Genomic DNA, 14,385 nt, shown 5'->3' with positions numbered 1-14,385 from the left:
ATTAACTTTTTCACTCACCGGCCAATTTGGCTACTAGTTAGTGGCCATTCAGAACTTCTACTAGCCGAAAAAAATAAATAAACCAGATTAACTACGTCACAGCTTATTTATTATAAAATGTTATTTCATACATTCAATTCTTATTCAAACAAAATCATGTTATCCAGCCATCGCCTCCCTTCCTCTTTCATCCTCATGCTCTTCACCAAAAATGTATTTTAGATGGACAGATCAATACAGTACAAAGAACATCAAACATCATGCAGAACAAAACAAACACCACATTATTATGTTTCTTTAATCTTCGCTATTGCTTCAATGCGAACGAACAAGCGTGCCATTATTTGTTGTGTAGTGATGTTCAAGTAAGCCAGATATGTGCAGATTCTGTATTTAATAAATCATGATGACTCACGAGTTGAGATATAAGTCATAAAAAAGTCAATGGAACACAAGACAAATAGTATCAGCTACAAGCAGCTACAAGAGTTACAAGCATTTTGTTAGATTTTTAACAGGGTTTTTCAGAATTAATCTAAAATATCTGGACAGGCTGAGGAGAGATGCATGATGATTTCAAAAAATAATATAAATCTAATTAATCTGCACAAAAAAGTTAAATATTAAGATAGTAATGATAAAGATTTATGGTGAAGTTTATTTTTTAGGCACAAATGCAACAAATTGGTTAATAAATACAATTTCCAATACAAAATCTAAAAGGCCACATATATTTTTGGAAATTCAAGAGTCAGTACAACACAACTGAAGATTTTCTATGCCTAATATTGAAAGTAAAAAAAAAACAACTTTTTCAGGCTTAGGCTATACACTATATTGCCAAAAGTATTGGGACACCCCTCTAAATAATTGAATTCAGGTGTTGCAATCACTTCCATGGCCACAGGTGTATAAAATCAAGCACTAGGCATGCAGACGCTTCTACAAACATTTGTGAAAGAATGGGTCGCTCTCAGGAGATCAGTGAATTCAAGCTTGGTTCAGTGATAGGTTGCCACCTGTGCAATAAGTCCATTCATGAAATTTCCTCACTACTAAATATTCCACAGTCAACTGTTAGTGGTATTATAACAAAGTGGAAGCAATTGGGAACAACAGCAACTCAGCCACGAAGTGGTAGGCCACGTAAAATCACAGAGCAGGGTCAGCGCATGCTGAGGTGCACAGTGGGCAGAAGTCGCCAACTTTCTGCAGAGTCAAGAGCTACAGACCTCCAAACTTTATATCAGCTCAAGAACAGTGTGTAGAAAGCTTCATGGAATGGGTTTCCATGGCCGAGCAGCTCATCCAAGCCTTACATCACCAAGTGCAATGCAAAGCGTGGGATGCAGGGGTGCATACCAAGGCATTTTGAACAATTTCATGCTCCCAACTTTGTGAGAACAGTTTGGGGATGACCCCTTCCTGTTCCAACATGACTGCGCACCAGTGCACAAAGCAAGGTCCATAAAGACATGGATGAGCGAGTTTGGTGTGGAGGAACTTGACTGGCCTGCACAGAGTCCTGACCTCAACCCGATAGAACACCTTTGGGATGAATTAGAGTCAAAAATCCCCATTAACACACTCCTAAAGCTTGTGGAAAGCCTTCCCAGAAGATTTGAAGCTGTTATAGCTACAAAGTTTGGGCCAACTCCATATTAGTGGGATGTCATTAAAGTTCACGTGCATGTCAAGGCAGGCGTCCCAAAACATTTGGCAATATAGTGTATGTCAACCACCCATATGCACTAAATCTGCGCAGATTTAGCATATATGCTTTCCCAGCAAAGTGAGTAAACATAATAAGTAACACGCCAAATTGGCTAGTGATTTGATAGCGTTACCAGCCAGTAGGTTTTTACTCGCATTTGGCAGGTTGCCGGGTGTTTAATCATTTATGATTAAAAAGGAAAGCTCACTTGAATTCTCATTCAGATGATCTCTTCCTGTCTTCTAGCGTGTAGTTATTGAATAAGCTGCAGTGTGGACCAGACTTTATGCCGATAGTCAAATGTCTGGCTATGCAAGGGAGCAAAATTCCGGGAGTGCCGGATCTGGATCCACAAATGAAGCCCTGCAGGGATGTCTGTTTTGTAGTTGCTGTGTTCCATATGTATGTGTCTCTTTTATTTGCTTGTGTCTTTCTAATGTCCCATCTCCCATCATAATCTGTGTCATCTCTGAGTTTTTGTAAGTGTTGTGGTGGTGCTTTGTCTCTCATGTATTGATGTTGCAACATTCCTTCTGGTTTTCCTGACACACTCTGCCCTTTGACCCTTGCCCTCATTTTCTGTCCTGTGACTGTCTGGCTGTCTCTACAGGAGGTATGTAACCAGGACAGATCTATCCCATCATTCCCTCATCTCACTCTTTTCATCTCCTGTAACCTTCATTTTATCCTCTCCTCCTGCCTGTCATTCGAGGCCTTCCTACTTCCTGTCTGTATATATATTGTTGGGTTGCTGTGCTCTGACTGGCTGCTGTTGGGGTCAGAGGTCAGTTTAGTGCACATGGTCAGATTTGTCATCACACTTAAGCTGTATTGTCTGGCTCTGGACACACACATTCCTTATTTGCCATGTAATGTCCCATTAGACCTATGTACTTTCTAATAATAACGGTACACAATATTTATGTGTTCCCCTTAGCAGTGCACGGTGGGGAGCTTTTTCCACTCAGATAATTATGGTTTTCCTCACTAAAACTATCTCTGTTGGATTTGTGGAAATGTACACTGGAAAAAGTGTGTACTCCAGGACTCCAGAAATGAAAAGACTAAATCAGATTAAAAAACAAACATGCATTTATTTGAGAACAAGTAATATGAATACATTTGCTTGAGAAACATTTAACTTTATTTGTTAGCGTGTTTGTTTGTTCAATTTCATTTCATTTAAAAAGTTTACTGCTGAAATTCCAAAAATAACAAATAATCATGTTTTCTTCGGTTCAAAGTGTCAGGGCCAAAATCACTTAAGACATTAGTGTTCACTGAAAGAAATCTGTAATAAAGATTTAATGATTTTTTTTTTAACATAACAAAGTGTGATGAGGCCAGTATAAGCATAACCATAATTGTGAATCATCAGAAAAACACCATTTTAATTTCAATAAAAGCCACATCCATACAAAGCCAGAGCTTTCCCTATCCAATCTTTTTTTCCCTCATCTCAAAAAATATCTGCGTACACACAAAACCACTGAAGCCGACTCAAAACCATGTAGTATACATGCCAGACCAGTATGTGGCGCTGTAATTCTGCCACAGAGATACACTAAAAACGGAGAAGAAGGATTGTGGCTAGAAGGGGTAGAGCAACGGTAGGAAGTAAGGCAAAATCGCATGATAAAATAACAATAAATAAATGTGCTACTTACCAGAGTGTGTTTTATTAACGCCTACACCTACCCCAACCCTAAACATACCCTTACAATAATGCAAATACAGTAATTAAAGGGCGCAATATTAATGTGCGCATGCCCAGTGGCCGCAGCTGTATCCCCTCTAGTCTTTACCGTGCGGGACATCACCGTTTCACAAAATATACAGATTGGCTGTACACACGAAAACGCAAGGGTGTCGGTTTCAGATTTATCCACTCTGGGACCTGGTTTCAAAAAGATACCGGTTTCAGGCTCCCAAAACGCCGGATCCATCTGGACGAAACGCTAATACGATACAATTTTTTTACGTTTACAGCTAATGCTCTGTGTGGACGGGGCCAAGATTTAGATATAATTTTTTTATTATTCTGTATAACTCATTTAAGTGTGTCAGGGTACAAATTCCAATGAAAAACAAACATTAAATGTTATGTAAAGTTTATTCATTACAATTTCTGTTGGTTCATAGACCGTAAAAAAATATGGACGACGCGTCTTCACTACCTTCCACTGAAGAAAAGTGAAGCCGCCAACGTCCGAATATGCCGCTGACATCTTGCACAGATTTGGGACCCGAGTCTGCGCAGTAGAGAGCAGGAAGTAGAGCCGTGATATCAAAACCCTGCTCACACTCTCACAGATGCAGAACAACTCATTATATCGGTGTGAAATAAACAGTTATGGAAACGTAGAAATTAAAGTTGAAGTGCCCATCTCCCCCTGAAAATCCCCCAAAAAGTCTGTTAGTGCCTCAGTGACAACTTCTCTCTGAGAAGCTGTCAATCTCAGCTGTCAATCATAACGTCACTTTGAATTTAAAGTGCACCTATTATACTATTTTTTTGGTGATACAAACAGTAACGATGCCGTCGGTTTTTCAGCTAAGTGGATTCTTCTTGACATGTCGACAACATGATCCAAACTCTTCCAGTCTCAGCTACAACTACAGTGTTCGAGGACAGGTCAAAGGAGACATTGTTAATGTAACGGGTAGCCCACGTAGCGAATCCATTAAAGAGTTGCGCAACGCAGAATGAGCAAAGAAACACAATATTAAGCAGATAAAGTGTGTTCGAAGACTACACAAACACCAACAACGTTAACACTGAACAGAAGAAACAGAGGCCTTAAATACACCGGGTAAGATAATTAACAAAACAAAGAACAGGTGTGCGCTAATCAGAAACCATGACAACAAAACTAAACAGAACATGACAATGAAACTATAAAACTAAACGAGACACAAAAATGAAACTAAACATGACCATGACAGTTGTTCACAGGCAGCCAATGAAGACTATAGGGCTGGCATTATGCAAATTTGTTACCAACCTACCATCTATAATTTGTTCCCTGGCAAATCGTTTTGGCTGAGGGCAAAGAGAAGTTTCATAACTTTATATTTTTAGGCTATTTAACTTCACCGTTATAGCTGTTCCATTAGCAGAGTACCGGACTTGTGTCCTCCCGTCCTCGGGGGTTTGTTCTCCCGTGTCGAACTTGGCAAGTCCGAAGTTGCCGTACTTGGTTTTGAGAAACGGACAGTGTTTGCTGGTATGACCTACATCTACTGACCAGTCCATAAAAATGCAGTATGAAATGGTGCATTGATCAACGTGACATGCCGCTAAAACTTATAACTACTTACCTCAAGCTCCATTTGCAAAATTGCATGCCAAGTTCCTGAGCCATGACCGTGTCCATTTTCTCGCTTCCTCCTCTTTTTTTCAGCGCTCATAAAAACCACAATTGCCAAAGTGTGATTCATCTTGCTGTATTTGCTCACCACTAGTGCATGCTGATGACGTTTATTCTTCTATACTATTGTGCGTCGTAGCGTACGATTCAATAGCTGTCATCATCGTACAGTACATACATGTCAACCCAAGTTTATTAGATCCAGTGTGGTTTGTAATGATCATGTAGGATTGCTGAAATCTGTAGCAGGCATAAGGCTGAAATTACTGACTGCTCGTGTCAGGCTGTTCAGAATCGCTTCTTTCCTTTTGGAAGACAATCAATTGTTTATCAGCACTTTGACGGTTACCCTTTGCCCTGTACTAAAGAGGACCCTGCATGTGTCATTGGGGTTGTGTCATCATCCCTCAACCATACTGATCTCTCTCACCCTCTCTCACTTCCCATCTGTGCGTGGCTTTCATTCATTAGTGCTTTGAATGTGTCTCTTTGACAGAGCTGGCGTCATGAACATCAGAGACGGTGAAAGTAGAACATGGGAATAGAATTGCAAGTAGGCTATACTGCAGAAAGCATGACTTTAATCTCTCCCTACGCCATGCGTTTCCAGCGGATGTGCGTTCAGCATCTGTGGGACGATGCTGGAGTCAGGAGAGGGGGTGGATAAGCCTGCGGCAGCGTTGTGCTGGATACGCCACGTTATTACAGCCAAAAACAGAACAGACGAGTGCTTGCTCGCGCTAGAATACAGAGGGGAAAGATGGCAAATGAGTCAGAGGCTGTAATGTATATGAGAACATGCAGTGTGTGGGGGTGTGCAAGAGAGACGCATTACAAGTCTATATTTTTGCATCATTTGCTACAGCATGATAGTGGCGTTTGCCATGAGATTTCCATTTAATATGATTGTAAAATGCAATCTCTTGTAAGGTCTGTCTTTTTTTTTTTAAAGACTGTTTGTGAGGAGTAAACCAAATAAGGGTAGAACTGTGATCCAAGCTCTCTTTGACATCTGTCTCAAATAACTTCTCTCATCGCTGCAGCATTGCTCCCGGACATTTCTGTTTTTACTTGCTGTGGTCAGGAGTTAAAATCAAGTTGTGCACGAAAAAGAAGTACACTTGAGCATACTTTTAGAAAGAGCATTAGAAGTGTCAATTGAATGTAATGATTTTGGATACTTAAAGCTACACTGTGTAACTTTTTTAAGTTATTATTAGCTAAAAACACTTAGTTCTTTCAAAAATATATGTGCTCATTAATGTATATTTACTTCTTTCAAGTAATAAAGTATTCTCGTAGGTTTATAATATGCCATTGAAAATACATACGGGTGAGGGGTTCGAATGCGGGTCGCCATGTTGCCCCTTCCATCTTGAAAGTACATTAGCCAAAGAGGGACATACCCGCAAATTCAAACTTCGCCTTTCGCGTTTTAACACTCGATGGCACCGTGTCGAATGTGGATGAGGTCGAACTGGAAGCCATATTAATCTTGGACTAAATCGGCCACCGTATGAGTTAAAACGAAATCGGAATTGAGAGGAAGAGAAACTAATATTCACTGGATGATGGTCGTATACCTTTTAAAATATCACAGTGTAGCTTTAATTTCATGTTATCATACAATGTACTTAATTAATATTACTTATTTGAGTAACTACATTTACCTGCTATAGAGTTAGGGATGGGGTTAGTTAGTTATTACTATAGTAATTACATTTAGTAACGTGTAACTGTCACCTTGAAGTCTTCTTTTTTATGAACTCATTGGGCCATATCAGAATTGTGTCACTCCGGTATAATCTCCACTTCGTTTCTGGAAGATAACGTTAAAATTAAAATTTTTCATTTAAAATGCACCACTAGCAATCCAAGTGGAATTGCACAAATAATCACTGTTCCCAAACGAGTGTCCAAACACCTTTGCCATCTTCCATTGTTCTAAGAAACATGGAGTCCTGCCCACATTTACGCTGCTGGTTGGGCCAGACGACACACTCCAACAAAGAGACTTGTGGTCTTGTGGCCTTCAGTTGCAAGTTTCCATAAAGTCCACTAGACTGTAGGCTGATTCAGAGTGCCTCTTCATGGCTTCAGTGTGTCCTTTTGCTGAGCCTGCACTGGAGATGACTTGTCTATGTTGCACTAGAATGATAACCACAAGGGCTGAGGCTGGTATTTAGGACAGGGCCGCAGTCTTAGACTTCTCAGGAAGTCAACCAATTGATGTTTACATTAAAATGGATGGGATGGATTATAACATTGAAAAAAACCTTTAAGATGATGTCTTACACTGTGATTATGGAGAACTATTGGAGAACTTGGACAGATCATTTGCAAATGAATGAGTGCACACCAGAAGACATGGTTGAGGATATTCCTGAAATGAGAAACAGGAGCTGTTTGTGATTGTTGCATTGGCTCTAGTCAGTTACTGCTCAGAAATTGGGTCACCGGCCTTGTTTTAGTTTGTGTTTGAGAATTCTCCTAAAATCCATCCGTTCTCTTTGTCTTTCTTTGCAGGTGGACGAGTAAAAACTTGGAAGAGGAGATGGTTTATTCTGACCGACAACTGCTTGTACTATTTTGAGTACACAACAGTAAGTGGATTGGTTTTCATCATTACTGTATTGTTTTCTGGACTTGTGCTACACCATGTCCTATCTGAGGGTTTGAGGGGTTATTCTTGTCCCAGATGCATTTTGATGAGTTTCTCCTGCCTACAGGACAAGGAACCACGTGGAATTATTCCTCTGGAGAACCTCAGCATCAGAGAGGTGGAGGAACCCAGGAAACCTGTGAGTACCCAAACAAGCATGAAAGTTAGAGCCGTATAGGATCATGAAAAGCTCACGCCTGTTGTGTGTATGTTGTGTCTCCTCATGCAGAACTGCTTTGAGCTGTACAATCCCAACCATAAAGGGCAGGTGATAAAGGCATGTAAGACAGAGGCAGATGGGAGGGTGGTGGAGGGAAACCACGTCGTCTACAGGATATCAGCACCCACACCAGAGGAGAAGGAGGAATGGATCAAATCCATTAAGTAGGATTTCCTGTCTATTGAACATAATCTATTGTTAAATAGTCTTGTTCAGTGCTCTCATCACCCATTTGCTGAAGAAATTCAGCATACAGTGATGACTGTATTCTATACTGTATTCTATTGACCTTAACTCTATACTAAAACCTAATGAGTTGCTACATTGTCAACAACAACAACAACAAGCATAGATAAAGTAATGACCAAGCCAAGCTCATTAGAAATTATATTACGTTGCTTCTTGCACGTTTTGCTATACTTTCAAAGTGAAACGTCGAAATATATTTGTTGTATGTATCATGGCAGTTAAAAAATGATATGTCCAGTGAGTAATATTAAGGTTAATGCTTTTGAAAATAGCATACCACCTACAGCAGTGGTTCTCAACCCTGGTCCTGGCGCATCTCCCCAAAATTCCCATAAACACACTCCTAAACCTTGTGGAAAGCCTTCCCAGAAGAGTTGAAGCTGTTATAGCTGCAAAGGGTGTGCCATCTCCATATTAAACCCTACGGATTAAGAATGGGATGTCATTACCACATCTGTTCATGTGCATGTAAAAGCAGGCGTCCCAAAACTTTTGGCAGTATAGTGTAGGTGTGTCAGACAAAGGACCGGGGTTGACAACCACTGACCTACACTAAACCCGACCCTAAACCAAACCAAAGGGCTAACAAAGACAAACGTGAGATAATAAAAATATTTTCTGGGGCAACCATGCCATTTTAGCTCACTTCGAGAAGTCTTAAACTTTTTTATCGTAGCTCATGTTTCACAAGACAAGTGCAGTGTTGTACCAGGTGAGGTTACAAGCTAGTACATCAGAAAAGCCATAAATATGGAGCTGGTTATGTGATGCAAACATCAAATCGTGCAGTACTAGAGTTTTTAGGTCATGACATACAGTAGTATTGTGCAAGAAAAACAAATCTTTATTAATCCATAATCTGCCCATGTAATCTTAATTTGCATTAAATGTATAGGCACGTGTTTGGAAAAAATGTAGGTAGAAGCATGTTTTTCCTATGAGTCCATGGTGGTAACTACAAATGGTGTAAAAATGCTTTCTTGTTGTATTGATGAAAACATCCTGCTGATTTATTTGCATCAATCTTCAATCACTTGCCAGACAAGTAATTTGGCGGTCATTTTGTAAAGAATATGCCTGCACACATACGTATTCAAACATGCTTGCCTATTAGATATTAGACTAAACACGTAATACTTACGTGCATGGCGTCACCATTCTCACAGATTCACGTTTGAAGTTTACACAAAGATGATAACGGTCGCAAACGAATGAAAACTATTTCAAATCCTATTTCAAAGCTTGCGTTCTCAAGCCAACAAACACTGTTGCCATGCAAATGAGCGGCCAGAACGCATTAAAAGTTTTCTGTTTCAGTTGAAAATGGTGATGTGTAAGTTGCCCCAAAGTAAATAACGGAAGTTAATCAATCAAAACTTACTTTAGCTGGACAATAACTTTTTTTTTCTAGAGCTGATGTACAGTCAAAACAATCTCCCGTCCATTAATTTCCTGTTATCACTGTTAATACCAAGTTTATTAGAATTAAATAGACATAGATTATTTAAATTAGAATTAGATTCTCATTACTGTAATACATATTTAATTTTCCCTTTAAATCAGCATAAAATTATGCCATCAAATTTTTTATTTATGCATTACAGTAATGAGAATGGGGCTTAATTTTCATAAAAATAATGTCACAATGCAAAAAAATCCTAATGGTCCATGTCATTGACATGTTTTGTGAGTTTCAACTCATTGTCTTTTGGAACAGAGCTGTTAACTGTGTCCAGACTGGGACAGCAGTGGATCATGATGGTGTTTTGAATAGAAACCGCAGTCTCATCACACAAGCACCATACCTCCCCCTCACCCACGGCCCTGTGTTTTCATGGGCGTCAGTGGAGATTAGTCAGAGCTTAACCCCCCACTAACCATCAACTCCACGGGACCAACAGACCTGTTGCGGTCCTCGTCTCTCCGCTAATCCAGGCCTAACACTAGCGTCGCTCATCTCTCAGAGACGTGCTGGAGGATGAGAGGCTTTATCACGAGCACGTTTCGCCTAGTCGGCACAGTTATGACCCACTATCCTTATCTGCTTATCTGTAATCATGCTTTATACCCTCAGGATATTGGACCATTCAGTCATGCTTTGGAACAAAAACAAGGTCTTCTCCTAGGTTTAAACTAGTAACTCATTCAGTAGAAATAAGTTGTGGCTGATGGTTATGTCTGTGCAGAATGTGAGCCAGAACGTAGAACATTCAGCAGAATTCTTAAGAATCAAATCAAAGTGAAGGCTATGTTCGAAATACATTACTTGCTAAAGCCTGTGCAGTGTATCCTGTAAGCTTGTAAAAAAAAAATAGTGCACAATAAAATAATACCTTGCTGATGCACGGCATCTTAATATTGTGAGTGGCATCCTGTTAGCGTTTTTGAAAAAATTTAATTATGTTGCATTTTTAAATGTTATGGTTAACAGTCCAATTAAAAACTTTGAAGAAATACACTATATTGCCAAAGGTTTTGGGACGCCTGCCTTTTAATGACATTCCATTCTTAATCCGTAGGGTTTAATATGGAGTTGGTCCACCCTTTGCACCCTTAACAGCTTCAACTCTTCTTGGAAGGCTTCCCACAAGCTTTAGGAGTGTGTTAATGGGGATTTTTGACCATTCTTCAAGAAGTGCATTTTTGAGGTCAGGCACTGATGTTGGACGAGAAGCCCTGGCTCGCAGTCTCTGCTTTAAGGGGTTGAGGTCAGGACTCTTTGTGCACTGGTGTGCAGTCATGTTGGAACAGGAAGGGGCATCCCCAAACTGTTCCCACAAAGCTGGGAGCATGAAAATGTCCAAAATGTCTTGGTACGCTGTAGCATTAAGAGTTCCTTTCACTGGAACTAAGGGGCCAAGCCCAACCCCTGAAAAACAACCCCACAGAATAATCCCCCCTCCACCAAACTTTACACTTGGCACAATGCAGTCAGGCAAGTACCGTTCTCCTGGAAACCGCCAAACCCAGACTTGCCCATGGGATTGTGAGACAGAGAAGTGTGATTGGTCACTCCAGAGAACACGTCTCCACTGCTCTAGAGTCCAGTTGCGGTGTGCTTTGCACCACTGCATCCCACACTTTGCACTTGGTGATGTAAGGCTTGGATGATCTGCTTGGCCATGGAAACCCATTCCATGAAGTTCTCTACACACTGTGCTTGAGCTAATCGAAGTTTGGAGGTCTGTAGTTATTGACTCTGCAGAAAGTTGTCGACAAGCGTCTACATGCCTATCCGAAATCGTATACTCACTTAAAGTATGCTCTATTAGTATGAATGTGTGTAGTATGAATGTAATGTGGATGCACTACATTCACCACGTTGTCATCATCATGTGACCCACCCCCGGTCATGTAGGTCGCTTCCTGTCATTCTCAAATCCTCTCCCATAGCCTCATGGGATAGTAAAGTGTCCATCGTATGCACATTTCAGAATCTCACCGGAACAAGTGGGTCATCTGGGGACTTTCCGCCTACTCATTTATGAGTACTGTGAAATCAGACATACTATTATCCCATGCTGTTTCCCGCCTACTATGTAGTAGGGAAGTGTGCGATTTCGGATGCAGCCGGAGTCACCTCAATGAAAGAAGCACTTACTGCAGCAGAGGATGAGTTTCACACTAACAAGATTTCTAGCGTGAAAACTGTGGCAACAGCAGCAGAGGATTCGTGACTCTTCATAGAGCGCTGATCGATATAAACCCAGCATTTAATCTTAGCAGTCAATTTACACTGGACAAGACAGAAACGCCACTCAAACGCATGAGAGGCGGGGGTAAACGGGGGTGGGGTCTGTCCTCAGAAGCCATGGAAACCAAACTAGGTCACTGAACAAACTATTTTCTGTGATGCATTTAAGACAGGAGTGTGTGTGAATGTATATATATAGGCTATATGTTTTATTTCCATATCAAAGATGCCGAAATCTCTCTGCCTCTCCTCACATCTCCTTTAATTGGTTTCTTCAGAGCGAGCATCAGCCGGGACCCTTTCTACGACATGCTGGCCACCAGGAAGAGACGCATCGCCAACAAGAAGTGAAGTCTCTGTCCAAACCTCTTCTTCAAAGCCAGCTCACAGCAACACACACACCGCCTTCTGGGACAGACTTTGCGCAAGTGTGTGCGTGACGCTGAAGAACTCAATGTTTATAGTTCCTTTCCTTTCGTGTTTCTATTCATATGAATAGACATCTGTTTGTATTTGCATGGATGTTGGTGTGTGTACCTGAGCGGCTCGCTCAAGAGAGGAAGTCGTTTGTGAACTCTCACTACAGAAGCCATTTATTTCGAAAGAGACCTGGCGGCGTGATCGACAAAAACCCTTCGTGGCCATGATCTCTTATGGTGCTAGAAGACTTCCTGTGTGCATGTGACCGCAATAGACACTCAAATAGACGTTAATGATCCAGTGCTAACGCTAGCTGGCGGTCTGGAGTCAGCTGGACTGATTTCATGTTGTTAGAGTGAGAAACAGAAAATATATAACATATATATATATATATATATATATAGATTTACGCTGAATTCAGAACTGCATACTACTCTTACTATTCCTGCCATAGAAAGATAGTAAGAGTAGTGTACTAGTGCTCTGAATTCAGCATCAGTTTCTGTTGTCCATCAGAAGGTACCAGTCCATTAAAGGGATAGTTCACCCAAAAATTTTAATTATCCAGTGTATATGACACTCTTTTTTTTTCAGATGAATACAATCAGAGTTACATAGAAAAATGTCCTGGCTCTTACAAGCTTTATAATGGCAGTGAATGGCAGCCCAAAATTTGAAGACCAAAAGTGCATCCATCCATTATAAAAGTGCTCCACACGGCTCCAGGGGTTAATAAAGGCCTTCTGAAGCGAATCAATGGGTTTGTGTAAGAAAAATATCCCTATTTAAGATGTTATGAAGTAAAATATCTAGCTTTCTCCAGACTGCCGTCTGTATTCAACTTACGAAAAAGTGTAACTGGTGCGATGATGACGTCAGACATAAGCGTTTTGAACTGTGAGAGGCGCTACAATTTCTTTGAAAGTTGAATACGGACGACGGTGTTAAACGTTTTAAATATGGATATTTTCCTTACACAAACCCATAGATTTACTTCAGAAGGCCTTTATTAACCCCCAGAGCCGTGTGGAGCAGTTATATGATGGATGGATGCACTGTTGGGGCTTCAAAATTTGCATTATAAAGCTTGGAAGAGCCAGGATATTTTCGAATATAACTCTGATTGTGTTCGTCTGAAAGAAAAATGTCATATACACCTAGGATGAATTGAGGGGGAGTAAATCATGGGGTCATTTAAATTTTTGCGTGAAGTGTCCCTTTAACCTTTCCGTTCTACTCTTAGATGACACATTATCTACTGTTACGTATGATGTTTTTGATGTAATACGGATGCATTTGCTTGCTTTTGTGTTCTCTTTACAAGTATAGTTGAATATCTCTTTTTATATATTTATTATTTTCTTTGTGAAATGATTTTATTCTTATTCTTCATAATTGGTAAACTATAGATCTAAGTTATGTGTAAATACTGTAAACATTAGTTTTCTTCTTTTTTGTGTAAGTACAATCTGTAGCATATAAATCTACTGGCTCTTTATTGTTAGGGCTTTTTGCTCAGCCTTAAACTAATGTACTTCTGTCAGGGAACAAAAATCACCTTGTAATTCTGGAAAATGAAGTTTTTTTTTTTAAGAAGAAAAAAAAAATCCAGTAGCAATTTATATGTGGTTGTAAAATAAGGGTGGAATACTATCTCTAATGCCCTTTGGGGCTCCAGACTGCTTTTTATATGTCTGTATAAGCTATTGGTCAAAGTGTACATGAACTATGAATACATAAAACATTAACAAAGCTAAAGCTTGCATGAGTTTTCTTCCCCCACACATCACACAGAGATATTTGATCCAACTAACTCTGATCATATGATGCCTTCAAACATCGATCAGATGAAGGGATCTCAGGAGACAGGAAGTGAAGCGAACATTGGATTCAGGCGTGCCTTGATGCCTTGCAATGCATCCTCCTAATACAGCATTTTTGCAGCCACAACGTTGTGATTGAAATTATAACTCATACAAAGCTAACTCTCTGTCACCACCTACTGTCATTAAATGAAAAACCTTTGCTACGAAATTGACAGTCTATACTGACAAA

At 40.2% G+C, this 14,385-nt stretch overlaps 1 protein-coding gene across 2 annotated transcripts in view; it reads left to right on the top strand.

Annotated features, from left to right (window-relative positions):
- Positions 1 to 12,396, top strand: part of cyth3b (cytohesin 3b) — a 56,513-nt gene extending 44,117 nt beyond the window's left edge. For both annotated transcript variants that reach the window (XM_079816237.1, XM_079816236.1), the window contains 4 exons: positions 7,612 to 7,688; positions 7,815 to 7,886; positions 7,977 to 8,131; positions 12,189 to 12,396. In XM_079816237.1, coding sequence (XP_079672363.1) covers positions 7,612 to 7,688; positions 7,815 to 7,886; positions 7,977 to 8,131; positions 12,189 to 12,261 — 377 coding nt within the window. In that variant the 3' untranslated portion in view covers positions 12,262 to 12,396. The remainder of the gene's footprint in view (positions 1 to 7,611; positions 7,689 to 7,814; positions 7,887 to 7,976; positions 8,132 to 12,188) is intronic.
- The last annotated feature ends 1,989 nt before the right edge of the window (positions 12,397 to 14,385 follow it).

The sequence above is a fragment of the Gobio gobio genome (assembly GCF_949357685.1).
Source record: "Gobio gobio genome assembly, chromosome: 1".
NCBI lineage: Eukaryota > Metazoa > Chordata > Actinopteri > Cypriniformes > Gobionidae > Gobio > Gobio gobio.
This window is presented reverse-complemented; position numbering and strand designations above follow the sequence as displayed.